Genomic DNA, 26,351 nt, shown 5'->3' with positions numbered 1-26,351 from the left:
CAGAGGCTGGCCCAACCTCGTGGGCAGTCTAGACTGTTGTCTGCCACCTGTACACCTCCCTGACTAGGTGCCTAGGTGAGGGGGCTCCTGAAGAGTACAGCCTTTGGGAGAGCTAGATTGTATGTAGATCTGCCATGTGACCAAGGAGAGGAAGGAATATGGCCCAAAGGGCACAAAGGCTGGAGGCTGAGCCACAGCACTTTGTCCTCACTGGTCTGGGTGGCTGTCCTGTTGAGCACACAGGATGGCCGCTTGTCTGCTGCCAACCAGTGGCTTGTAAACAAAGGCTCAATGGGGGCAAACCTCCAGTATTCTGGGCAGGTGTAAGATGCTGCTGCTTAGGATCTGTGGAAATACACAAAAAGATGTAAAACTGTATATACAGTATAATCTCAGCACCAAAGAAAAAGGTGTCAGGTTTTGGAATAGACAAAACACCTTAAACAGTGAATTGAAGATAGTAGCCAGCAAGGCAGGGAAGGGCCAAAGGGCTGAGCTCATTACTGATGATCCCCTGCAGCTGGCAGGGCCCCTTTGCTGTGAGGGTGCACCTCAGGGTAAGTGACCAGTAAGGGCAGGTGGGGCTGGGTCTAGGTCAGCTGAGCCAGAAGGCAGCGCCAGTGTTCTTTGGCAGAAACCTGAGGGGAGAGCCTTGCTCTGCTGCCTGTCCAGTGGCTTGAGTTGAGGAGGCTGGAGAGGGGTATGGAAATTTATGTGAGTCAGTGATCAGAGGAGGAGCATTTTTTCTCCAGAGAATAGAATAAAAGAATGTCTTACTCTCAATGCTGAAGCCAGACAGAATGGTGCCTGTTCAAAAACACTAAAAGTTCTGGACTAGAGTCTGGGCATCTCTAGTTCCTGCCCCTTCCTCCCAACACATTTTAACCAACAGGTGGAAACCCAGTCAATCAGGGTAAGTTGGCCTCCAAACTGACTGGCAGGCAGCCTCCCAAAAGAGTATTACCTTAATACTCAAGTTGGGCACAGTGGAAGGAGAGCTTGGTGAGAGGTAGTAGTCCTCAATCTTAGAGGCACACTCAAGTATGCTCCAGAAGTTGAATCACATTAACCTAACTCACAGCAGACAAAGCAAGCTTGCCACTTTGTTGATAAGGAAAAAGAACTGACCCTCAGGAGTTAACAGGACTGAGGACATAGACGCCAGTCTATAACCAGATGGTGACCTGAGCAGCCTGTACTCAGACCTGCATGCAGATGTGAGCTGGTGGAAGTGGTCTGACAGGGTTCTGAAGTTAGAGGCCTAGGGCCCCTCTCTCCTGGGTAGGGTCTGGACATGCAAGCCAACGTTGATTTTCCCAACTCTGGATAACCATATGTTAGGCTCTGTGCTAAGTGATTTATATATCTTTAGTTCATTTACTCTTTACAGCAACCCTGTGACTAGGTACAATTCCTACCCCCATTTCTTTTGGAGAAATAGAGGCTCAGATGTTAAATAATTTGACAAAGGTTATAGCTATTAAGTTTCAGGGCTCTGAAAGCTTCAGGATTTGAAACTGGTCTGACTACATCTGCACTGTCCACCTTGGGACTCACTAGCCACATGAGACCATTTAAAGTTGAATTAAAATGAAAACTTCAGTTCCTCAGTTGTGTTAGCCACATTTCAAGTTCATATTGGACAGTGAAGATTTACAGACATTTCCACTGTCGCAAGAGGTTGTGAACAGCTCCTCTAAATGGTTTTCCCCCATTCAGTTAAATCAGTGTCAGGTGGCACAGGAGCCATTCTTCGTAAGCAGGCTGTGTACATTTGTCCTCAGGTGCATTTTTATCTTAAAAGAGCAGCCTTGGCACCCAAGTTTAGGGAAGCAGATCATTCTGGAGCTCTGTAACCCCCCGAGAAGCAGCCCTAAACAACAACCTCCCTTCATAAAAGACTGATTTTCCTACCTGATCCTGATTCCCTCCCTTCAAACCAGGACCCACACCCTGTAATAGGAGGACACAGAGAATTGAGTCATAAAATTCATTTTGTTTTATTTCAAGTGAGGCCCCATTCCTGGCAAAAGGCCAGGCAAAACACAAGTTTTGCCACACACAAGCATTTCTGAGGGCAGCCTTTTAAATACAACTTTAAAATGAGCCTGTAAGTTAAAGGGGCAAGCAGCAAGGGACAGAAGACTGCCACTGGGTTGGCTCTGTGCCCAGCTTCAGGATGGCCTTTACCCCTTAACCACTAGGGAAATTACAGGGATGAAGAGGAAAGGACAGGACGGAGGTAACTGCAAGACACTAAAAACAGAACAAAACCGAAACCCCAAAACTTTTTGAAGATGACAAACCAGCACCCAGACCTGAAAGATCTCTGTAAACCAGCGGGAGAAACTGACTTCCCAGCCAGGAGGAGACCATGCCTGCTTGGTGGGCTTCGGCAGGCACACTGCTTGGAGAAGCAGCCCAGCCACCCTGCCCGTCTACCCAGCCAAAGCCCAGTCTAGTAGTGTGGTAGGTGCGACGGAGAGGGGAGCAACAGTCCTAGCAGGGAGCTACCAGTCTCCGTTTGCGGATACATGCCCAAATCCACTCCGGGGAGACCTGCTGGGCCTCAGAGTTCTTGTCCCTGCTACCTAGCACATGTGTGGCTGAGGCCATGTCAAATTCCTGCACCAGGTCCCCATCGAATGCCACAAAGTAGCGTCTGAGACGGCTGAAGTCTGGTGTGGAGGGCGGCAGGTAGAGCCGTACCCCAGTGAAGATGTCCAGCAGCACCTGCAAAGGCACAGGAGTCAGGGTAGGGTCAGAGGTGGGGCCAGACCTGTGCTGGGGGCAGATGGGTCTCTACCTAGGCCATGGAGTAAGGTCCGAACAGGAGCCAGAGACCAGGGGCCTAGTGTTCAGGACATGAGCAGAAAGAGTTTATCAGAGAAAAGGCACAGTCATCAAAACCCCCATCCTCCAGATTACACTCTATCCCTGCCTAGAGGAAAAAGGGAGAGGGGATGGGTCCCAACACTGGGGACCTAGAGGAGGGAAAAGTACAGTCTCCCGGAGCCATCCTGGTGGGCAGGTCCAGGGGCTATCCGACTAATGTCGGTCATCAAAGTCCACTGTGCACAACAGCCAGGCCAAGAGGCCAGGAGCCCTTCTCATTACTGTGGATGGATTCAGTGGCTTCAGGTAGGGAAATATAGGGAAGGTTCCACAGGTCTCCTGGGGACTGGGCTCAAGGCTTGTCCTTACTCTCAGCTCGTGGGGCTGTGGGGATGCAATCACACCCTGTGGTGATCGCATGTGTACTTCTCTATCTGCCCTCTGGGCCACCAGCTCCACTGGGGTTGAGCTTAGTAACTGGTCTCAGTAGGGAGTACAAAAGGGAAAATGCTCCTTAGGCGGGAGGACAGTCACCCAGCCAGTGCCTGTCCCCCCTCGCTGGCTGGCCCTGCTCCGACCCTGAGCACAGGCCCTCTGCTGCATTCCCACACCCAGACTGGGCTCTCCCTGCTGCCTCTCCTGGCTAGGCCGGGCTGTTCTATCTCCTGCCCGCTGGCACAGCTCTCCTTCCTCTCTGCTGGCTGGCTGGCCGCCTCTGCAAGGCAACAAGAGGGCACAGATGGAGCAGTGGCACTGCTGGTCACGCCCAGGAAGAGGAGCAGCTGCCAGAGGGGAGGGGGCTTGGCCCCCTAGTCCCCGAAACCTTTGCTGTCTCTTGGAGTTCAGTGCAGAGGGTTGGGAACACGAGGCCCGGGGCCAAACCAGCGCCTCACTGCTGTTCATGCCCTCACCTTTGCTTGGCAGGGGGTCTCATCGGGAGCCTTCCGCTTTTCCCCGACTCTCCAGGAAGACTTCATAGTTGGCTTGCTGTCTGCAGGAAAGAGAAGAGGGGAGGGGAAGCTGATAATGGCCCCTGAAGTCAGGGCAGCAAAGAGAAGGGCTGGGCTCTTCCTGTGCGACGAGCATGGGTAAGTCGGAGGTGACTTATCCCTGGGTCAGACGGGCTCTCCCCGGATCCTGATACTCAGGTTTACTGAGCAGATGGGGGACGACCAGCAGAACGGTTTCTGGCCCAGGGCTGAATACATACCAGGAATGCAATCAACATCAGTTGCAGTAGAATTAAAGGATTTCAGAGCTGGAATGTAAGGGGTCCCTGTCTTTCGATCCCTGCCCTCACACCATGCTCTTCATCACCCGAGCCTCTGCTTTCTCCTTACCGCCTTTGTTGTTGGGGCTACTCAGCTTCCCTCCCGCCTTCTTGACTTTGGGGGAGGCTCCAGAGGCCTTGCAAGACACAGCAGGCCCAGAGTTGCCCTCATTCTCGCCGCTGCTGCCCCCTGCAGAGGAGCTCCCCTCATCTCCAGCCACTACAGTGAAGTCTGCCTTCTCCTTGGACAGCTGGTACAGCTTCTGAGGAAGGGGAGAGAACGTCAAGTGTACCCTTCCCTTCCAGCCACAGGCCCCAGAGGCTGGCTGTGTGGTGGGTCAGGCATGTGGTTGGGGAACCAAAAGGGGAAAAAAGGGAAGAAAGGCAAGGAGCAGGGAAAGGAAGCAGGCTTCCCTGGTGCTTTTCTATACTTTGTCCCTGTTCCTGGAGTAATCAGTCCAAACCACTGTGCTCTAGGCCCAGCTCTTAGCAGAACACTGAGACTGTGGCCTGGGACCGAGCCTTCCACAGGAAGCTGTGAGAGTAGGACTCTCCCTCTCCAGGACCCAGGGCTGCCCAGTGGCTTGGGGAAGGCAGGGTTCTCTACTGGGAAATGTGGGTGGGGGCCTCGTGCCTCGGCTCCTGGCCCTGCAACAGTTTGGTCTGACTGCCCTCCTTGCCCTGTCTCAGTGGAATGGGGGAAAGGAGAAGACAGAGGACATGTGAACAGACCAAACGCCCACAGAGCCAAGGCCGGGTAGTGGGGTAGAAGACACATGCAGCCGAAGAGCTGGTACCTTAAGCTGGGGGAGGTTAGTTGCAGATTTCCAGTCTTTATCATCACGGATTCGGGTGCAGCGAGGGAATCGGATGGAGATCCCATCAGCTGTGTGTGCCTCAGATTTGGAGAATTCAGCCCCTGTGATCTCCCACACGGCAGCTTTCTGTCAGTAGTTAAGTCAGGTCACTCAGTGGTTATGAAGACAACATCTCCCAACCAACTAGAGGCAACACAGAACACTTAAAACCACCACCAACGCACTGGCTAACAGGTGAAAGAGGGCTGTGGTCCTGCTGCCGCTGACCCTATTATGACCTTAGGAACGTCCTTTCTCCTCTGAGCCTTGGTTTCTCCGTCAGTACAAGGGACTGGCCAGGTCACTTTTAGAGCGGACCCGCTGTGACTAGGGGATAGGCAGTCACTTCCCTTTCTCTACTGAGGAAACCTTAGTGCTAACAGGCTGTCCCTGGGCCTGTCACTCAGCAGCAGTCCAGATCCTATCTGGATGGACCATCAGTGAGGGTGAGATGGTGTCTGTGGCACCAGAGAACCTGTGCATTCTGTGGACCAGAGGACCCCAGGCCACTAGCTGATACCTTTGGGTCTGGGACTATGAAGTCAGGATAGTAGATCTTGTTGATTTTCAGCCAGCTGGGTATCTTGCTGGGATCCTGGAAGAGAAAAAACACCGTTCTCAGGCTGTTCCTAAGCGAAAACAAGACTTAAAACGCCTTTTGGTCATGGGCTTGGGAAGAGGGGGACTTCACGAAAGGCTGACCCTCACCCCATGGAATCCACCCTGCCCAGAGGGCATGTTGGCCAGTTTCCACAAGTAGGCACTTAGAGACTTTTGAGGGTTACTCCTGGCCAAGCAGCAGCTCTCCTTTCCGCGGAGAGGTACATTACCTGCATTCCCAAGGTGCAGCCTGTCTCGGCAATGCCAGCCGGTCTGGGGGCCAGGCCAACCAGGCCCCTTCCTCACCTTGCTGATCTTCACCATGTCCAGTTCCCTCTGCAGGCGGGCAAGCGTCGCATCATCATGGCCTCCCGAACACTTGGTGACCGTGCACCACTTCTGGGTGCTCGGGTCATGGCAGCCCATGAGGAAGATAGACATCATGCCGCCTGGGAGGGGGATGGGCTAAGCTGTGGGAGGACGGAGCCTCTGCCAACCCCACGTGCCCAGGAAGAGGCAGCCTGCTGGAGAGGAAAGAGCCTGGGCCTTGACGTCAGAGTGCAGAGTTCACCTCTGGGATCTACCTGTTACTAGCTGTGTGAGTTTAACCTTAATGAGCCCCAATTTCCTCTTCAGTAACTTAGGGATGATCATACGTTATCTTGGCCTCTCGTGAGGAATAAAAGGAACTGAATAGTGATGTTCAGGCACATAGCAGATGGCCTGAAAATACAGCTCACCACTGAACCACTCAGGGACTGGGGTGCTGACCCCCACACAGTCAAAAAAACCACAAGTAACTTTTGACTCCCCCAAAACTTTACTAATAGTCTACTGTTGACTTTATGGTAGCAAATGAGAAAATAGATTATCTATACACATTTTATGCAGTCATGACATACCTAACTCCTTAATTTTTTCAATTTCTGAGCTACATGGTTCATGTTTTTTCGAATTGTTACAAATCTCAAAAAAAGTTTCCAATATATTGAAAAAAATCTGCATATAAGTGGACCTGCACAGTTCAAACCCATGTTATTTGAGGGTCAAGTGTACTAGTTCCTCGGATCCCAGCTTCCCCTCCAGTCAGGAGCTACTCTTCCCGAGGAGAAACCTGCCAGGCCCTGAAGGACTAGCCGGTCGTGAGCTTCTCGGTGCTGCACCAGCACGGGGTGTTCTTGCCTGTCCTCTTGCTGCCTAAGTGTGTAGCTCTCAAATGTCCCTGCCTGACTGGGGTGACATGGGCCAGGTTGGGGCCCCCAATCCCAGAACTTTGGAAGACACAACTGGCCATGCTGGGAGATCAAGCCTGTAAAAAGGCCAGCCTGTATGTTGAGTGGTGCTGTCTAAAGAAGTACCATCCCAAAGGCCAGAAGGCCATCCCGACCTTTGCTTCCTTGCCCATAAAAGGCTCCAAGGACCACCAGGTCAGCTGTGTCTGCCATGGCCCCTTCGTTCAAATAGTCTTTCTTCACTTTTAGCCAGTGCCGCTTCCCGGGCTCATATGTACCCTGAGGGGAAGCAAGAGAGAGACCACAAACTAGGATGGGAACTCCACACGGGTGGGATCCACCTCTTCACATGATGTACCCCATACCCCATCTATCACAGTGCACTGGGCGAGAACCCTTAGGCATCTGCCTCTGCAGGAGACAGGCAAACTCACCCGACAGATGCAGAACATGGCTGGCCAAACCTTGGAAAGGCGCCCCTCAGCACCTACTCCCAGCCACCCCAGACCGCCACCGCCATCTCCTGGCCAGGGCTGGAAAGGCTCAGGGGAGGACTGAAGAGTCCGCAGGAGAAAGCAAAGGATGGGACCATCTCACCTTCACATCCTTCAGCACCAGTCCTTCCAACCCCTCTCGGATCACCCGGTTTATCATTCCGGCCAAGTCTGCAGCTCTCTGAGGGATAACAGGAGAGATATTGAGGCTGGTGTGAGAAGAGAGTGCCGTGGGAGTGAGGTGGAAAGTTGTCCATTTTGCACACTACTAAGGTGCCAGCTGGAAGCTTCCCGACTTGAACACAAGGAACAAAGGGCTCACAAAGTAGGGACTCTCCGAACCAGCGAGCTGCTATGGCTTTGAGACACAGGGAGTCCATCTGGAAAGATGTTTCCCTCCTCCGTGGAGACTAGTGGACACCCTTTGTGCACCAGCAACCCCAAAAGAAAATGAAGACTCATTCTCCCAGTCACATCTGACCCGAGGGGTTTTTGCTCTGCTTTCAAACCACTAGGATGCTGCCTAGAGTGGGGTCTTTGCTCACCTTGACTTGCTTCATTTCTGAGAACATGATCCGATTGGGAATTTCAACCATATTATCATGAAGAAGCTTCCGCCGCTCACACAGAGGCCTTAGGGGACAAGACAGCTGTGGTCAGGTGAGGATCCTCCCACCCCATCAGCAGTTCTCAGAGGAGGAACACAACTGTTGTTCCGTGAGAGGGTTGCCACGGCACAAAGCCCCGTGCCTGATGCTGCTGCCTGCCGAGGGCCCCATCATGGCTCTGGCACAGAGCACCTTCACCGCCAGATGCTGTTGCTGTTGCATCAAGCCCAGGAGAACTGGCCTCTAGCCCAGACTGCATAAATTCTGGTCCCACTTGAAAAATCACTGCACCCTGCTCACCCCAGGTCCAAGGCTGGCTGGCTCTGGGCTCAGCAGGCTGAAAGGCCTCAAGACCTAAGGCCCAAACGCCAACTCCTGCCCACAACAATTCTTTCTTTCACGTCCTTCCCCTTCGATACTCAGACATGTGGGCCAGCGTGTGTTTCGAGGAGCAGGGATGCATTTCCCTTGTAGAAGGGCCAGTACTGCCTGAAACTTGGCCCCAAGAATTTGGATGCAGGTAAGTCAGGACTGCTACTTCTCCCTAAGATGGTCCCACCTACAGTCCCCCTACAATCATGTGCTTTCTGTTTGTCTCTTCCAAAAGTAAAAGCTCTGACCTGAAAACCATCTGCCTTTTGCCTCATGGGTGCTGTTGGAGAAATAAACTGGAACTCTCCTGAGTTCATATTCTGTTTCTTATCAACAGTCCATTTTGCCGGAGCAAAGAATTTCTATAGGGGTTTGGGTTTCCTCTCTAACTTAAGCTCTCAGCACATCGGCTCTTCCTGACACTGCATGAGGAGCGACTATGAAGCAAGTGCGCTGCCTCTCAGCCCTCCTGCCCTGCCCCTGGGCGCCAGGAGGTACATGCTCAGGCCCTCCCCTCCTCTCCTCCTCAATCTCACCCCCACCCTCCCCACCCGGGGACTGGAAACAGATTCCTCACCTGTCCATCAAGCTGACATCATTGAAGTAGATACAATCAAAAACAAATAGGCAGACATTAGCATCCTGGAAGGCAGCTTTCTGTAAGGGAAAATGAGTTGGTAGGTACATGAGGGACAAAAATAAGGGCATGGAAAATGGGGAGTACCAGTCCATTTCTGGAGAACCCTCTGAAGCACCTGATAAAAAAAGTCCTATTTGTGTTTTGAAGCCCTTGGGCCTTAAGGGTACTTAGCAGGTGGTCCTGAAGGAAAACCAACCCAATTTTAAGTTAGTTCCCCATACTAGCTCCTTTTGTGCAAAAACTTGGCTAAATTCAGAAACAGTTTAGAAACAAAGAACAAACCCAACTCAAAAGTGATGTACTCCTCCCATTCAGACCTACAACATATACGTATATGTACGTGCGCACTCATTCTTACACATTTGGCCCTAAGCCAGTACCTTGTGCACTCCCAGAGTTCCAAAGGGCAGTGGTTTGCCTGTCTTGTTGTCAATCAGGAGCACTTCAGAGTCCAAGATCATGCTGTAGCCCCCAGGGAAAGCCTGGGGGATGTAGTCCTTAAAGTGGGCCACCTGAAGGCAGAAAGGCCATTTAGGTGAGGGAGGAATGGGTGGCAGGGACCTAAAGTTGAGCCACAGAAAGCAAAACCCAGGCCCCAGAAAGAACAAAGAACACACACACGGGGAAGCCCAGCTACTGTGCAAACACACAGACCTAAGCCTCATCAGCCTCCCAGACAAAAGGAGGAGGGTATGTTTCAGGGCCTCTGTCTGGACCCGAAGAGGCCGGCCATGCTGAATCACTTCCTGTGGGCTGCAGAGGAGAGTTTGAGGAAAAGGAAAAACCAGAGTGAGCAAGTGGGGACAACCACGGGAGGGAGGGAGGACAGGCAGGACACAAAAAGGTCTGTGGGGGAGAACAGACTGGCTGGAAAAAAAGATAGACAGAAAACATGAACCCTGGTAGGAGCGCAGCAAGGCAATGTGAGGAGAGTCTTCTGAGTGGGAGCTCTGAACCCACGGCCGTCTTCAAAATGAGCAGGAAAGGATGTTTGGAATTAGATTTTTTTCCTGTTGAAGGCAAAGCCCTAGTCTCTGACGGTCCTGGACAGGGAGAGGCCGGATTGTAGCCTGCAGCAGCTCCTGCCAAGTGATGGCAGCAGGGAGGTTTGGAGAGCATGACTGCGGTCTGGCTCCCGAGCAGGGCGCACGGGCCATCATTATCTGTGATGCTTGGAGCAGGGCCAGGAAAGGCTTGCACAGCCATCCCGCTCTGCTTCAATCCCTGACCAGTGCTTCACAAACCAAAAGCACGGAAGAGACAAGGGATGAATCAAGCTTTGGTGAAGAGAGCAAGGAAAAGTTCTCTAATGCTGGAAAGCTGTGCTCAAACTTCTTCCTGGGAACCAGGAAGTGCCCAATGGACAACCTTACCATGAACAGTTCCGCGGTGGCGTCACTGTGACCCACTGAGCAAGTAAGCCTGCTCCACGGGGAGCCACAGCTTACTTGCCTCTGGGGCACCCGAAACAAACCTGAGCCACAGGAAATGTCCCCTTCACCCTGGGGGCTCTGAAAAATGGGAGTCTGAGCTAGGAAAGAAGAGGTAGGACAGAAAGTCCGTCTGCAGCCACATATTCTAGCTGCTTTTCCCAGAAGACACCCCCAAAGGCTCACAGAGGCCCTGGGAGTTGAGAAGGGCTGAGGAGCAAGGTTATCAATGCCCCCTAATTAAGGGCAGGAGTCTGGGCTCCCAGCTGTCCCCATGGCATTATGTTTACATCAGAAAGTAAGCTTCTGGAGGGCTAGAACTTCCGTCCATTTTTTTTAAACTACAGTATGTCCACTACCTCGAACAGTGCCTTGCACAAGGTAAGCACCTGAGAAACATTTGTTAAATTCCTGAATGACAGCCCAACAGCCCTCTGTACCGAGTTGTAATTTAGCTTGGTGGGGCGGGAGGGAGCACAGAAGACACAGAAACACCAAAGATAAGCACTATAAGCTACTTCTGGGTGAGCTTGCTGTCCCAACATCACTGTGGGCAAGGGAAGCATTCCTGCCCGTCCCCTCTGTGCTGCCTAACCCACATCTGGGCTCCTGGGCCGGCCCTACTGAGCAGCCGCTCACTGGGAGAAGACTCTAAAAATGAATAGATGAATTCATCCAACAAATACAAAACAAACCTATTGCACAAAAGCACTGGAATGGCTAGGGGCCTCTGGCCTTGAGGTTCTCAGAGGCAGGAAGGGAACAAGTCCTGGCAGAAGGGAAGCGACCCATACCTTGTGAGGCAGGACAGGCTTGAGACTGCGGCTGAAGTAGCTGAAGTGGTCCCCGTTCTTATGCACCTGAACTCGCTCTCCATCATACTTGATCTCAGAGAACATGCCGTTAGGACATTTCTTCATTGCGTACTCGATGGACTTGCAGGCCTCGGCCTTGGGGCAGGGAAAGAAAACCCTGGACACTTAGAGGTGCTCTTCCAGTGAGGGGCTACTTAACAGGGACAGCCCAAGAGCTCAGGTCCTGGGGACGGACTGCCAGAGCACACCTTCAGGGCAGGTCATTGGAGACGTGCTGAGAACAGACGAGGCTAGGCAGTGTTGTATTCTGATTGTAAAAGCATCACCAGTGTTGACACAGGAGCTCGCATTTTGAGGAATATGAATGCAGTTCATTGTAAAGCAAATAAAATTCCACTGAAGTAGCATTTCATTTTTTTCTCAATAATTTAGGATCTTGCGGGGCCTCTGGCTTATTATTATAGCACATCATTTATCTTAGCAAAAGAGGCACACAGAAGTTAGATTAAAGAGTGCAGGTGACAGGCTAGTGGTGATTAAGGATCCCTGAGACAGGACATGACTAGAGTGCTTATTCACATACTTACGCCATCTGGATGCAAGAACAATGGCTACGATTTTGGGGTATTTATGTGCAGCAGATCATATACATAATTTCATTCCATCCTTGATATGATATATTATATGATAGATATCGTTTTCATTTTATGGGTGAGAAAACTGAAGTTCAAAGAGATTAAGTACTTACTTAGGGTGACACAGCCAGTACATGGCAGGAAGGGGGTTTGAATCTAGGCCCAACTCTAAAGCCTATGTGGTCAACCACCAAGCTACATAGCCCACGCCACTCTTCAAATGAAGGGTTGTAGAACAGACTCCAGGAAGAATTCTTGTAACAGTCACCTACTGCAGGTGACTCGGGTCCTGTCCCTGGCATGGAGATCTCATTATTTTGGTGCTGGCTGTTGCACATTCCTAGGAGGGAGAGAACACATCCCCATCCCAAACCCAGAACCCTACAGCAGCAAGGCTTTAGTTTAACACACAAGACGGTTGCATACGAAGCACTGGATACCACTGAAACAACCCACAGGCTCTCACAGTGGCATGGAAGCAAGCACGGAGGGTCCTGCTATGTAGGAAAACCAACGCCAAATGTAAATCTCACTTCTCATAAAATGAGAAAATAATCAGAGCTGGTCTTCATTCCTTAAACTCCCTCTTTCCAGAAGAGGAGACCCAAGTCATAGGAAGCCTGGCTCTGCCACCAACTACCAGAGCACTTTGGGGCAGGTTATAGAACCCCAGGAGTTACCAATCACACCCACCTGTCTTCAGGAAAGATGACACATAAGCCATTCTAGTAGTTCCTGCAGAGTTTCAGATGTCATTCACACAAGGAAACCAAAGGCCGAGAGAGGCTAGGTAACTCATCTAAGATTCTAGCTTACTCAGGGGAGACCTGGGCCTAGAGTTCAGGAAGTTCCACTATATCATTCTATCTTTTCCTTTGCCTCTACTTCTCCACTGAGAAACAACCCTCTGCATCTGTGTTCTTCTTTCCTCAAACTCCTCCAGTCAACTGCAAGGGCTCTTAGCACTCATACCCTACCAGATCTCATGCGGAAGGATGGGATGCTCAGAACAGAGTGGAAAGCAGGCCCAGAGCAGCATCCTTACCAACATGGGCTGCACTGGGGTCATCAGTGCGGCCTGGACACTCAAAGCTCGTCTCAGGCCTGGCTCCTTCTCCACCTCCTGCTCATTACGGAGGACCCGCTCCACCACGTCCTGTAGGTCACGCGAGGCTTTGAAGGCTTCATAGGCATTGGGGTCAAGGGCATCTAACCTGCCAAGGCAGACAGAAACAAGGAAACAAAAACCACTGATTTTAACTTTATTTCTTGGATAGCAGCCTGTCCTCAGAGAGGCAGAATCCCAATATATGGGGAATGGGTTACGTTGTATTAGAGAAAGCTCTTGGAAAACTCAGCTCTTTTGAGATACTGTGCCTACATGGATGACACCTTAGCAAAGAGGGGGCTGGAGTGAATAAGCAATTCATACTATACTTACTGAACATATTCTGTATTTTCAATTGTAACAACCTGTGAGAAGGGTATTGCTTCCTCCATTTTACATGAGAAACAGAGGCTGCGTGAGGTCAAGTGACAGGTCCCAAGAAAGGAAGGGAGAATCAGAATTCAAATCCAGATCAGGACCCCAAGGTCTTGATACCAGCTGGCAGTAAGGGCTGTTGGCAGCTACGGCTGTCAGAGGAGCTGGTACTTACACATGTTTTGCACCTGAGTTCATCTTCAGATCATGTTTGATCAACCTGATGATGCACTTAAGGTCATTGGCTGTACACCTAGGGGGATGAGGCACATTCAACTTGGTCTCTGAAGAGTTCTAGACCCCCAAACCTTCCTTCCCCAAGTCCATCCCCATGGGCAGCTCCCCAACCTGGAGGCAATGTCCTGTAGGGCCTGTTGCTGCTCATCCTCCCTGGTGAGTTTGGAGAGCTGCAGGAGGAATTCATCCACCTCCTGGATGGTAAGGAGACTCTTGGCAGCTGGAGGGAAAGACTTGCTCTGCTCAAAGAAGACTCGGATTGTCTCCGACACGTCTCCCTGTCTCCAAAAACCAAAATGCCACTGCTGCAACCCCCAAGTGGTCAAGTGCATCATACCCCAAGATCGCAGGACTAAAAGTGAGTCAGAGATCTAAATCATCACTTCTGTTCCCAGCTCACACATACTGACCTCACTTCTCAGAGTCTATCCCACCCACAGTTCCTGGAAAGGGCAGCTCTATCCACCCCAGGATCTGGGCACCTGCCCTAGCTGAGAAGAGAAACAAGGACTGATACAGGGCTGAGCCAAGGTGATTCATTAGGATGTGAACTGATAGATAAACACAGTCATCAGCTAAAAGGGGTGCTTAGAGACTTTCCAAGGTGCCAAGGCTGGGCTCATGACTGAACCAAAGCAGAATGGTGAGCCCAAGTCACAGGGGGTAAAAGCAAGAAAAATCAGTGTCCAGAACGAGAGCCTGAGAGACAGCAGGAAGTCTCAAATCCTGACCCTCGAGTTCTAGGCCTCCTGTGGTTCAGCAGTGTGATTCCAGTCCTCAGAACCTTGTGAAACCAACAGCTGTAGCCTCACATTCAGCTCCTTTCATAACAGAAGCTTACTTACATGGTTTCTGGTTTCCTAAAAGCAGTGTGCCCCAACCAGAGAAAAGAGGTTGCAGGTGCTCCTCAGTCTGGGACCCCCACCCACAATGCCCTCCCTTTCCTCTGACCTGCTCTAGGTCTCGTGCCATATCATCTGGGTTGCAGTTAAAAACGCGGCTGAAAAGCTTAACAATCTGCTTATCATTCAAGTTGTAAACACTCTTAATAACACCTGGTAGCAGCAGCTTCACTGTTAAGTACACATCACCGTGGAAACCATCTGGAGACAGAAGAAAGGAACCCTTCTTGAGAAACAAGAACTTCAACAAATACATAACTTGAGGAACTGAAGAGGTGTCTACCTCGCTGCCTGTGCTGCCACGGTACCCCGTGCACTTCACTCTGGCAGAGGCCACAGCGTTCGGTGCTGGTGGCTTATCTATCTGCCTCCTCTGTAGCCCCTGGATGAGCTCCCGCGGGGCAGAACCATGACTTTCACTTCAGTGTCCCCAAAGATGACATTATAGATACTCAGGGATGATTTGTTACATGAAAGAAAAGTTGGAAGATTCTATTCCAAGCTTTCAGGCTGTGCACATGGTACACAAAAACTTAACATGCAGGATAGTGAATTTTCCTCTTGGTCAAATGGGATAGGTTTTTCTGGCCTCCTGAAGGCAGATAAGGGCCAAAGAAAGATGCCAATGTGTTATGAAAGGAACTGCCTAAATACTTTGTGGGGCCCAAGTTAAAATAAAAATGGGCTCTTTGTTCAAAATTATTAAAAAGGCAGTAACACAGCATTAAACCAAGCATGGGACCCTGTGCAACTGTACAGTTCACATGCTCATGAAGGTGGCATGGTTCTGAGCTCCTTGGAGGAAAAGACCATCCAGGATGCTCTGGGCCCCACCTCCTGCTGAGCCTTTCCGAAGGAAATCCTGGATGATCTGGGTCTTGGTATTGTAGCTAGGATTTTCAGCAACCATGGCACACAACTTCCGAAACTCGCGCAGGAGACAATCCTTGTGCTTGGGGTCACATTTGCTTGAGGACAGACTTGTCTTAGGGATAGGGCTTGAGTGAGTTTCCCCCGAGTTATTGGGCTTGGCTGGTGGAGAAAGCAAAAGGGAGAGAGAAACAGGAGAGACAATTCATTATGCCTTGTTGAGAAGTTAGAAAGGGAAAATAACAGATGCTCTGCTGGTTCTCTGTATGGAACCTCATTTAACACCCTGTCCCGCATAGCCCTACTGGGGTAGATATCATTATACTCATCTTACAGGTAAAGAAACAGTGGCCTGGGGGCTCAGGGAAGGCAGCATAGCACAGAGAAGACAAGTAGTGATTCTATAGCATCTTACTATGCTGATGGACAGTGACTGTAATGGGGTATGTGGGGGGGACTTGATAATGGGGGAAATCTAGTAACCACAATGTTGCTCATGTAATTGTATATTAATGACACCAAAAAAAAAGAGAGAAAAAGAAAGAAGAAAGAGAAAGGAAGAGAAAGGAAGGAAGGAAGGACGGAAGGGAGGGAGGGAGGGAAGGAAGGAAGGAAGGAAGGAAGAATTTTTCAAAATTCTTTCATTATCAAAAAAACAAAGTTAAAGGCAGGTTATAATAATCTCTGACAGGGAACTACTTAAGTGGGAAGAAATCTTGAGAAAACAAGCATCTTTTCTGCTTCAATAGAAATTATACAGCAAAATACTATATAAGTAGAGCATTAAAATTAGCCATTACCTGTCTCTGCTCAGATGGAAGTAAATTATTAATTAGACTAGGTAGACCAGAATTTTCATTTTTAGCGAGAGTCCCAAATAGGATACCATACTAAAAGGAAGAACATTAACAGCTAAAGTAGCTCTGACCTGTATTACCTGAAAAGCCAGAAAATTTCCGAGGATTGGTATTGGTGACAAATGAGGCACCTTTCACTGGAGATGTCACCTGGCCAGTGGCTGTCAGCTTAGCCTGGACAGCAGTTTTCTTCTTTGGTGTGGTTCCTGACTTAGAAGACAGATCTGCAGACCCCAAAAGGGAAAATATCCTTCAGCGAAACATCCCGGAAAAAGCTTCCAAGGAATTTCTCAACTGCTCTTAAGCCTTGCTTGGTAAGTTACTATGCCGTGGCATTTCCCCAGGGCTGGAAGCCAGCTGGTTGGTCCTTCTGAGTAGAAGTAGCGGGTAACAGGGTACTGGGGGACGAGTGCTCTGGGGATAAAGACCCAGTTACCCTTTACTTCTGTTAGTAACTTAAAATTTCATGAACACTCTCCACTTCTTATATGTAAGAATCTCCAGATGATTTGGGGGGAAACCAGAAATCACACCTCAAAAGACCTCAGCTCCATGAAATTGCTCCAATTTGTAGATGAACAAGAAGGTAAAACAAAGATGACTAAAAGAGCACGTTGGTTTGGCCGAGGCAGGAGAGCTTCCACCTACTGATATTTGAGCAGTGAGACAGTTTACCTACCTGCACTCCTCTACCTCTGAATGAGGTGGGTCAAGAGGTAACAAAGGTGAGGCCAATGGCTAAGGGCAGGGCAAGCTAGGGAACATGAAGGAGTCTTCAAGGAACAGAGTAGTTTTTCCCTCCTGGAAGTCTTTTTTCCTCTCAAAGAACAAGGATACCCATTTATCGAGCCACTGTTAGAGTCCTCCTACAATGACTAGAACTATACTTAATTGAAGATAAATTACTTTAAAGATGAAGATATTGAGGGTTATGATTAATTCACTGGATTTGGTGGTATCAATGTAAGATTTCTAAAATATGCATGTATATGAGCATATGTATGTATCTGTGTATGCACTTATGTGTTTTGTGTATATACATTACATATGTTCCCTAGTTCTTTTCCTCATGGACACGCAGCATCCGGATTTTGGTCTCGAATGCCATTCTCCCCTAATGGGGACCAGTGCTCCTCAGAAATGGCTGAGTCCAGGGCTGGGGATAGATACACACAAAGCAAGCCTAAAAGCCTACTATTATGCCAGACATACCTTAAAACATTTTTTTTTAATGATGAGAGCATGTAGGACACAGAAACCAGCTCAAAGGGGCTCCCGACTGGCCAAATATGATACAATTAAGTACCATATTAATCAAGTACAGTACAATTATAAACCATCAGGAGAAGTAATCTATGAGTCCACACAGACAAATTGGTAGGTAAAAGGGGGTGGTGGAAGGTATTCTATTCTTCAAAAATGTCAAAAGTGTCAAAAATATTCTTCTAAAAGTATCATGATGGAAAGACTATAAAAATGTTCTAGATTAAAGGAGGCCAAAGAGACATGCAAAACCTGATTCTAAATTGGGATTCTGGAGGGGGAAAACTATAAAAGATATTATTTGATCAATTGACAAAACTAGAATAAAGTAAATTAAAGTATATCAAGGGTTAATTTGCTGAAGTTGATAGATGCACTACAGTAATACAGTAAGAGAATAGTCCTATTCTTAAAATGTACATATTGAAGTATTTAAAACCAAGGGCCATGATGTATGCAACTTACTGTCAAATGGTTGAGGAAGAAAACTGTATGTGGGTGTGGAAGGAGAAAGTGTGTGCACCAATGAACACAAATGATAAAGAGTAAAATGTTAACAGACAAATCTGGGTAAAGGGGGTAGGAGTGTTTTTTATACTGTTTTAATCTTGTCACTCTTCTGTGAGGTTGAAATTATTTCCAAATAAAAAGAGGGAGGGAGGGAGAGATGGAGGAAGGAAGGAAGGAAAAAAGGAAGAAAGAAGGAAAAAAACAGGACTCTACTCTCCTTATCCCTTTTTCTCTCAGCACCAGTGAGATGAGAAAGCAGTATTCTCTACTCCACCTGCAATGTGCTGGCTTATCTGTTCCTTCTCGTTATCTTCCAGCTCTTCCCAGCCTTCCAGCTCTGCGAGGTCCTCAATTTTTTTTGTGGTGGCCCGGGCCCGCTCTAGTTTCTCAAACATACATTTAATGTGGTACCACTCTTTCATATCACCCCCGGACTCGGAGAAGGGATTGGGCACCACTTTGCCGATTCGGCAGACACCCTTCACAATCTTTTCCTTGCATTTTTTGCAGCCAGCTGTGCCACGCTTGGCATAGTCCACACAGAACCGTTGTTCAGCCATCTCACAGGGGCCACTGCAGAGTCCAACATACGACCCTGGCAAGAAAACAAGGCAAGTGGCACGTAGTCTTAGACTGCCGTCCTGGAATGACAGAGCAGGCTTTCTTCTCTGGAGGGGGCAGCACCCATAAAGCAGATCTGTTTCTGACCACTGGCAGAGTTGTCTTATGCCAGGCCAATGATGTTGCTCTTTTCGGCTGAGTGCACGCAGGATTGGCGGGAAGAGGATCTTGAAAGCCAAAGTCATACAGCTGCATGAAAGGGTGAGAGGCAGACCAGGTGAGAGAAAAACAAGAAGCTAGGCTTCCACTTTCCTCAAAAGCCAAAGTCCTAACACAGTCCATACGAACTAATCAAACACTTCCCAAAGTATTAAAGATCTACTGCTTACAGGATGAAGAAGCGTTCCAACAGAGGAAAATTCAGTTTGCAAAAGGGCATTCAGTTATCTAATATTCAAATGTTTATCTAGCAAATCACAATTAAGAGACTCCAAATGACATAAGAGCTTTTAATGGATGATGGTCCTTCAGTATTGTAAGATCCTGAAGTTTCCTTTTAATAACCAAGAAAAATTATGTTCATGAAGTTTTAAATGTGAAGTGTAACATGTCATGCTCAGAAAATAATTAGGCCACCATAAGGATTTTTTATTCAATCAGAAGCCCTATTTCATGAGGCAATTAAACAGAGCCTAGAACCAGACTGCTTGGGTTCAAATCCTGGCTCCTTAGCTGTGTAACCCGTGTAGGTTACTTAACCTCTCCATTCCTTAATTTCCTCAACTGTAAAATACAGACAATAACAGCACCTAACTCAAGGGGTTGTCTTGAATAAACCCCTTAGACTAGAGCTGGGGACACAGCAGGGGCTCTGTAAATGTTAGCTCTTCCTATAACCAGTGAAACAGTTATCCTTCAAGCAGAGGCTCCCTATGTGCAATTAGTCTGTTAATAATACAGCAACTTGAATCAGGGAATGCTGAAGTAACAGGGCAGCAAGGATCAAGAGAGCTGATAAATCCGTCCAAATGGAAGCAGGGGTAGTATCTACATGGTATCCCCCCAACCTTGTTATACTCATATTTTCTAAAGTATTGTCACTGTTCTAATTTAAAATAGACTAGAAATTATTTTAGCTTGCACACCTTTGTAGTGCAAAGTGAAATTGTTAATTGGGTTATAATGGAAAGCAGGCTTTACTTACTGTAGTGCAATATGATTCTGAGGAAATCAGGTGGCTCAGAATCAGGGATGGGAGTGTAAGAGTGACAACGCTTTAGTGACTATGTTATCTTTGAGAAATCCTTAACTCCTCTGGGTCTCAATATTCTTATTTCTAAAACAGAGAAAATAATACATACCTCGCGGTATGGCTGGAAAAATTAAAAATGAGTCCATGGATGCGCTGGTGGGACTCTGAATTCCCTGAAAATGTATATGAAATGTGCATATTCATTAATGTACGATTTTTGGGGAGAAAATGATGATTTCAATGAAATTCACAAAGGCCTCTATGACCCCCAGAAGTTTAAGAGCCACAGAAGTGAAGTATTTGTGAAAGTATGGCAAGCCCTTAAGAGGAGCTCAGAACGAATTAGGTTTCCACACCTTCCTCAGAGCTAATTCTAAAGCACCCCACTCCCTCAACGGAAGGGGCCGACTTGGGATCACCTGTCGGCGACCTACAATCGCACGGCGGAAGGCACTGAGGCTTCGAGCCACGGGGAGACACAAAGCTGCTCGGAGGAAACCGTCTGTCCCACAGCCCAAGCGGCCGCTGCTCGGCATTTCAACAAGGGGGCCGAGAAGGAAACCGCTGAGGCCCGAACGCAGCCCGGGCAGCCTCAGACTGGTGAGCCGCACCGGGCCGGGAAGTGAAGTCCCTGCAGCCCCTCTTCCCGGAGGGCTTTCGGGCCACGCTTTCGGGAGAGTGGGCAGGGGTGCTGGCCGCGTGGGCGGGGACGCCCGGGGAGGAGGCGGAGACGCAAGCCCCTCGGTTCGGGCCGACCGGGAACCCGAGGAACCCGGAGGCTGGGGCAGGGGACGCGCGACGGGAAAAGAGAGGCCCCGAACTCCCTCAGGGGCGCCCCGACTTCGGAACGGTGGGGCACGGGCCTCGGCGGGCAGGGGCAGACCCCGCGGGGCCCCCGGGCGCCGCCACGTCACGGAGGGGGTGCCCCGGGCTCTGCGGGCGGGCGGGGGAGGAGCCCGGGGGGGGCTGGCTGCCGGGCCCGGGGCCGCCACCCTCCCCGCCGCACGGCCCAGCCACGCCGCCCCTCACCTGTCTTCCCGGCTCCGGCGCGCAGAGCAGGCCTCGGACCAGGCACCTACCGGCCGCGGGCAGGAAAGACGGTTGAAACGCCTGTCTCTTTAAATCTGGGTCCTTGAGCTGACTAAAGCGCGCACGCGCAAAGGCCCAGGCCCAAGCCGCTCACGAGTCCCCGCCCCGCGCCAGCCCCGTTGCTGGTGGGTCGGGCGCTGCAGAGTGAGGCCCGGATCTAGGTGTCCGGGAGAGTGGGGGCTTTCGATCGTTCGTCACTGCAGGCGAAAGCGGAGGTACTTGAACGTGGCGCAGCCCGGCCAGAATTTACGAGGACTTCCTGATTTGCTCTTAAAGTTGGAGGTTATCTAGTCCTTAAAGATACTTGTTGAGAACTGTGTTGTGATGAGCTTCGCCCAACCTTTTTCTGTATTTCCTCTGCCTTGTGTCTCGCACGGTGCCTAGCATATAGTAAATATTATTGAATTGAAAAGAGGCACTAGATAGAAAGTGTAAAGGAGTGATGTGGTGAGTAACCCCTTGATTGTGTACCGTTTAAGGTGTATTATCTCTTAAATTCAAGTCAACTTTGAGATTAGGCTGGCTATTTTTATAAAAAAGTAAGAGGCTCAGAGAAAATAAGTGAACTTTTCCACAGTTTAGGAACGGCAAACAAGTGGGCATTGTTAGGTAAGCAGAGATGAGATCCTGGAGGGAATTCTGTGCTATGTGAAAAAGAACTTGGTCTTTATTGTGTAAGGGATGAAGAGCCACTGATGGGCCTTAGGGAATAGTAACTACTGTTGAAGCTGGGTTAGGAGAGAGACTGAGGCAAAGGGACCAATTAAAAGGTTCTTGATACTTGCTTGGACAGCACATAACTAAAACTGGAAGGAGATTAGCATGGTCCTTGTGCAAGGATGACCTACAAGTGTGTAAAGCTTTCCATGTTTTTAAGGCAAGTTTTTTTTCCTCACTATGTCTATATGAGTGATGAATGCTAACTAAACTTGTTACAATAATCATTTCACAATGTATGTAAGTCAAACCATTATGCTGTACACCTTGAACTTATACAGTGATACGTGTTAATTATATCTCAATGAAACTGGGGTGGGGGAATAGATTCTTGTAGAGACCCATGTGAGAGATGAAAGTGGCCTGAGCAAAAGAGGAAGGTGCATTTTTTATAAGCATTTAGATTTTTAATTATCTTCTAGATAAAGTGCTCATTTACCTGAAGATGAAATGAGGATGAGCAGGTGGATAATGGTACTATCAACTGAAGGAGAAAATGAGAAGGAAGGAGAAGGCTTTTGGGGTGAAAAGATCTGTTTTGTTTTGGATATGTAAGTTTGGTTGGTGGAGGCCAACATAATCCCACTGTTCACAGTGGGGCAAAGTCTCTAATGTGCCACAGAATGAGTACGGTCTTTGGGATTGGAAGTTCACTGGAAGCTTAAGTCTTAACTGGCAGTTATGTGACCCTGAGCATATCTCTATCATTGCACTTACTATGTTGTTTTGAAAATCCCTTTGACTGTACCTGTTTTTTTCCTTAGCCCTGTACTTCAAATGCTGTCATAACTAGCTACATGAGCTCTGAGCTCCTAAAATGTGGCTAGTCCAAATTGAGATGCTCTGTAAGAGTAAAATACACTCTGATTTTGAAGATGTGTTAGCAAACAAAAAAAATACTGTAAATTATCTCATTGATAATACATTTCTGTTGATTACATGTTGAAGTGATATTTTGGATACATTGGGTTAAATAAAAATATATTATTAAAACTAATTTCCACTCCTTTTTTGAAATTGTGGCAACTAGGAAATGTAAAACTGTGTATTTGGCTTACATTGCATGCACTTCTGTTGTACAGCACTGCTCTAGACTTCAAACCTGTTTCTGGAGGGTGCCATCTGTGCCTTATGCATCTTTTATTTCACATATGCTGGTGCTCCTGTGTTGGGTGCATATATATTTATAATGGTTATCTTATGCATCTTTTAATCCTCAGTGCCTAGAAATGTGCCAGCACATAGCAGGCACTCAGCAAGTACTTATGAATGTTTGATGGAATGCAACTCTGAAAATGATAAGCTCCCTTAGAAAGATATTCATTACAGAGTATCTTTGACAATGTTTGATGTGAATGTGCAAAAAAACCCCTCAGGCTTTAAATGTCTGTTTTGCTTGATTAAAAGCTCCAAGAAATTCGTAAAGATCTCTGACTCAGGCGCTTGCAGTAAAATAGAACTAGGTGTGAAAGCTGGCAGTTGCATTTCCTTGAGTGGTAGAAACGGCTACCAAGGAGAATTAGGTAATGTCCTGTAGCCAGGCTTTGGAATCACACAGACTTAGGTTTGCATTATCCCCCACCAGTGGCTATGTAACCTTCATCTCTTTTCTAACTTCTCAGACCTGTTTTCATTGTGAATTGGGGATAAGGATACCTCTTGGGATTCTGTGTGACAGTTAAATGAGGTGACTTATATTAACTTGCAAGCTACTTAGCACTTAGTGGTGTTCCAGTAAATGTACATTCCCCTTTACTCCCTAGGCTGCATATATCCATACTACTGCAGAGTTTAATCATTCAGTGAGTCACCAGTCAGGTATTTATTGAGTGCCTACTCTGTTAGGCATTATTTCAAAAAGTGAGTACAGTAGTGAAACAGAACAAAACCCCTGTCTTTGTGGAGTTAACAAGTTAGTGTGGGAGATAATAAACAGTACAGTGCATAGTATGTGAGATCGTGATGGGTGCTATGGAGAAAAAGCAGATGAGGGTAAAAGGTGCCAGGTAGGGCGGGGGTGGGGTTGCATTTTTATAATCAGTGGTCAGGAAGGCCTCACCAACAATGTGAAAATTGAATAAAGACTAGAAGGAATGAAGGTGAGAGCTGAGTACAGAGTTCAAGGGAGCAGCCCAGAGGCCAGGATGTGTCTGTCATTTTGGGAGCTCAGGAAAGAGATGGACATGGCTAGAGCCCCAGGAATTAAGATTGAGAAGATTTGGAGATGAGGTCAGCAGGGTATCCAGAGGTAGATCTTGTAGGGCCTTGTAAACCACTGTAAAGATGTTGGCTTTTATTGCAGGTGAAATGGGAAGTTAGTATTGAGCAAAGAAGTAATATGATCTGGCAGGTTTGCTATCATTCTGGCTGCTTGTGTAGAGAAATTGGGAGATGAATTAGGTGGCCACTATAAAAATGCGGGGGAGAAATGAGGGCAGTTTAGGTGGTAACAGAGAGCAATAAGAAGTAACCTGAGGTTTGTGGACCCCCTAGGGGGTCTGCGGATGTGCTCAGGGATGTCCTTGAACCCTGTGAGATTTTATATAAATACTTGTGTATAAGCGCATTTTTGGAGGGAGAGCTTCCCTTCAGACCTTAACCCTAAGTTCTCCAGGGCACTGATTCTGTTTATGAGCCTCTCAGAGCTTCTGCCACCCTCCGTAAGACTGTAGCATCGTGACTTCCAGTTTAGACATCAGGATTAGGGAAAAAAAATCACGGGGAAATGGGTAGATTCTGTTCATTTTTTATGCTCCTCACTATGGAAGCTTGGCAGCCACAGGCAGACGAGGGAAAAGGGTTCACATCTTCCTGGAGACAGTGTGGGGCGCTTGTGAGACTAGTCTGCACTCGGTGGCTGCCTTTTTTTAATAAACTCCAGTCTATGAATCACATAAATCTCAGCACCGAGAGCCAATTTTACGGTTTGGTTTGCTTAATAGTCACACAATTAAAATAAGTTGTAAAATACAGTGGCAGTGTTTGCCAGGATAAATATTTAAAAGGGAACAGCTGTAGGAAGATGTAATATTCAAATCAGCCCATGGCTCTTTATTCTCAATAAAGTTGTGGAGGTTGGTTTTTAACCAGAGGGGTTTCATGGCATCTCTGAGTATCTTTGTACTGCGGCTGCCAAGTTGAGGTACGACAGAGCTGAGAGGAGTCAAGTGTCTAGTGTGCCTTTGGGAATAGCAGGTTCATGGTACAGAGACAGGGGCTTCTGGAACAGGGTTGAGGTCAAGGTAAGGAGTGAGGGAGACTCAAAGCTGCTACTATCTTCTCTGAACTTCTCGGCTGGGTTTTCTAGTGTGAAATCCTGATGATCATGTCTTTTAGAAGGTGAGTTAATTTTCAAAGGGGAAATTCATTTTACAAAGACATGGGCCTATTTGGAAAACAAACTTAAAAGTTCTGCCTCCTTCACTGGACTCTGGGATGGTTGATAGTTAGATACCACATAGCTAGTGAGTGGGAAAAGTCAGAGCTTAGACGTGTGACCAGCCCTCTTTCCACTGCCTAGACCAGTAGTTTAATAAATAATTGAGTCCTGCTCAACTTCTTATACTGTTTGCAATAACCAGACTTGTTTTCTTCATTCATTTATACAACAAGTATTATTTGAGTGTCTTTATTAAAAGTGTTTACATGCATTTAATTCATTTAATCCTTTCAGTAAGCCCAGAAAGTGAAAACTATTACTTTCCCTGTTTTGCAGTTGAGGAAACTAAGGGTGAAATAACTTACCCAAGGTCATGTAGTTAAAAAGTGGTGGACCACAGGGCACTGTGTAACTGTTGTATCCCAGTTGAGTATCTGGGAACTGAAGTCATCATTCTTGCTCCCATCAGAGGCCACTGTGTTCTGAATGTATTGTTGGTGAAATGCAGGGCTGGCCAGTATCGACAAAATCTGATCAACTTAAAAAGATATGGTTTCCCAACCCAGAAAGCCAGTGAACAGCACCGAATTCCTTTAACCTTGACAGTAAACATCCCTAATCTTAATTCTTGCCATTTTGGGGCATCTGCTCCCATTTTCTAATTTATTATTAAATAGTAGAGAGGATATTGGATTGGAAATCAAGTTATATTTAGTCTTACTTTAGCTATGAACTTGCTGAATGACCTTGGATGAGTCAATAGATGTCTAAAATGGAGGCAATAATAGATGTTTCACTTTTCTGGAGGAGTTCAAGACTTGAAGAAAATTGATCTGAAAGTTGGTGAGTAAACAATACTCTTACTTTGCAAGTATAAGGTAATGTTAAATAATAATGATGCAGGATAATCAAAGGGACTTTGAGATCATTACCTTTAGCAAGTTCCTTCACTTCTGAGCATCAGTTTTCTCATCTTTAAAAAAATACTGTATAAGATCCAATAAAGGCTTGACATCCAAAATATATAAAGAGCTCATGCACCTCAACAAAAAACAAATAATCCAATTAAAAAATGGGCAGAGGAGATGAGCAGACAGTTCTCCAAAGAAATTCAGATGGCCAACAGACACGTGAAAAGATGCTCCGCATTGCTAGTTATCAGAGAAATGCAAATTAAAACCAAAATGAGATATCACCTCACACCAGTAAGGATGGCTACCATCCAAAAGACAAACAACAAATGTTGGCGAGGTTGTGGAGAAAGGGGAACCCTCCTACACTGCTGGTGGGAATGTAAATTAGTTCAACCATTGTGGAAAGCAGTATGGAGGTTCCTCAAAATGCTCAAAATAGACATACCATTTGACCCAGGAATTCCACTTCTAGGAATTTACCCTAAGAATGCAGCAGCCCAGTTTGAAAAAGACAGATGCACCCCTATGT

General features: G+C 47.8%; 1 protein-coding gene and 1 pseudogene across 6 annotated transcripts; one reads left to right on the top strand and one right to left on the bottom strand.

The window, feature by feature from the left end:
• Positions 1-1,976: 1,976 nt before the first annotated feature.
• Positions 1,977-20,901, bottom strand: LIG3 (DNA ligase 3). Of its 6 annotated transcripts, none has more exons than XM_057501161.1 (22): positions 20,753-20,900; positions 19,833-19,896; positions 18,185-18,720; positions 16,218-16,361; positions 15,245-15,442; positions 14,460-14,611; positions 13,620-13,786; positions 13,447-13,524; positions 12,834-13,002; positions 11,133-11,288; positions 9,289-9,420; positions 8,846-8,925; positions 7,834-7,921; positions 7,392-7,469; positions 6,950-7,073; positions 5,869-6,011; positions 5,483-5,557; positions 4,903-5,049; positions 4,176-4,368; positions 3,747-3,826; positions 2,458-2,733; positions 1,977-2,425 (listed from the first exon to the last, which is right to left on the bottom strand). In XM_057501161.1, exons 3-21 carry the CDS (start codon positions 18,714-18,716, stop codon positions 2,500-2,502), a joined length of 2,970 nt encoding a protein of 989 aa, XP_057357144.1. In that variant the 5' UTR covers positions 18,717-18,720; positions 19,833-19,896; positions 20,753-20,900; the 3' UTR covers positions 1,977-2,425; positions 2,458-2,499. The 6 variants fall into 6 exon arrangements, 5 of the variants coding, with proteins under 5 accessions (XP_057357144.1, XP_057357143.1, XP_057357146.1 ...); XR_008997251.1 differs by lacking the exon at positions 1,977-2,425 and adding an exon at positions 3,370-3,550 and having other exon boundaries at positions 2,595-2,733; positions 20,753-20,901; XM_057501164.1 differs by lacking the exon at positions 1,977-2,425 and adding an exon at positions 3,447-3,550 and having other exon boundaries at positions 2,595-2,733; positions 20,753-20,901.
• Positions 20,902-21,594: 693 nt separating this feature from the next.
• Positions 21,595-21,686, top strand: LOC118933517 (U6 spliceosomal RNA; annotated as a pseudogene).
• Positions 21,687-26,351: the final 4,665 nt, after the last annotated feature.

This window comes from Manis pentadactyla, chromosome 4, assembly GCF_030020395.1.
Source record: "Manis pentadactyla isolate mManPen7 chromosome 4, mManPen7.hap1, whole genome shotgun sequence".
Classification (NCBI taxonomy): Eukaryota; Metazoa; Chordata; class Mammalia; order Pholidota; family Manidae; genus Manis; species Manis pentadactyla.
The sequence above is the reverse complement of the archived record's forward strand: the minus strand, read 5'-3'. Positions and strand labels throughout refer to the sequence as shown.

Excerpts from the sequence above, each read along its gene's own strand:
- LIG3 (XM_057501160.1), bottom strand. The coding sequence starts at position 18,716 with ATGACTTTGGCTTTCAAGATCCTCTTCCCGCCAATCCTGCGTGCACTC. Across the intron at positions 13,525-13,619 it reads CTACAGGACATTGCCTCCAG|GTGTACAGCCAATGACCTTA; the intron begins GTTGGGGAGCTG and ends TCATCCCCCTAG. Across the intron at positions 9,421-11,132 it reads AGCCTGTCCTGCCTCACAAG|GTGGCCCACTTTAAGGACTA; the intron begins GTATGGGTCGCT and ends TTCTGCCTTCAG.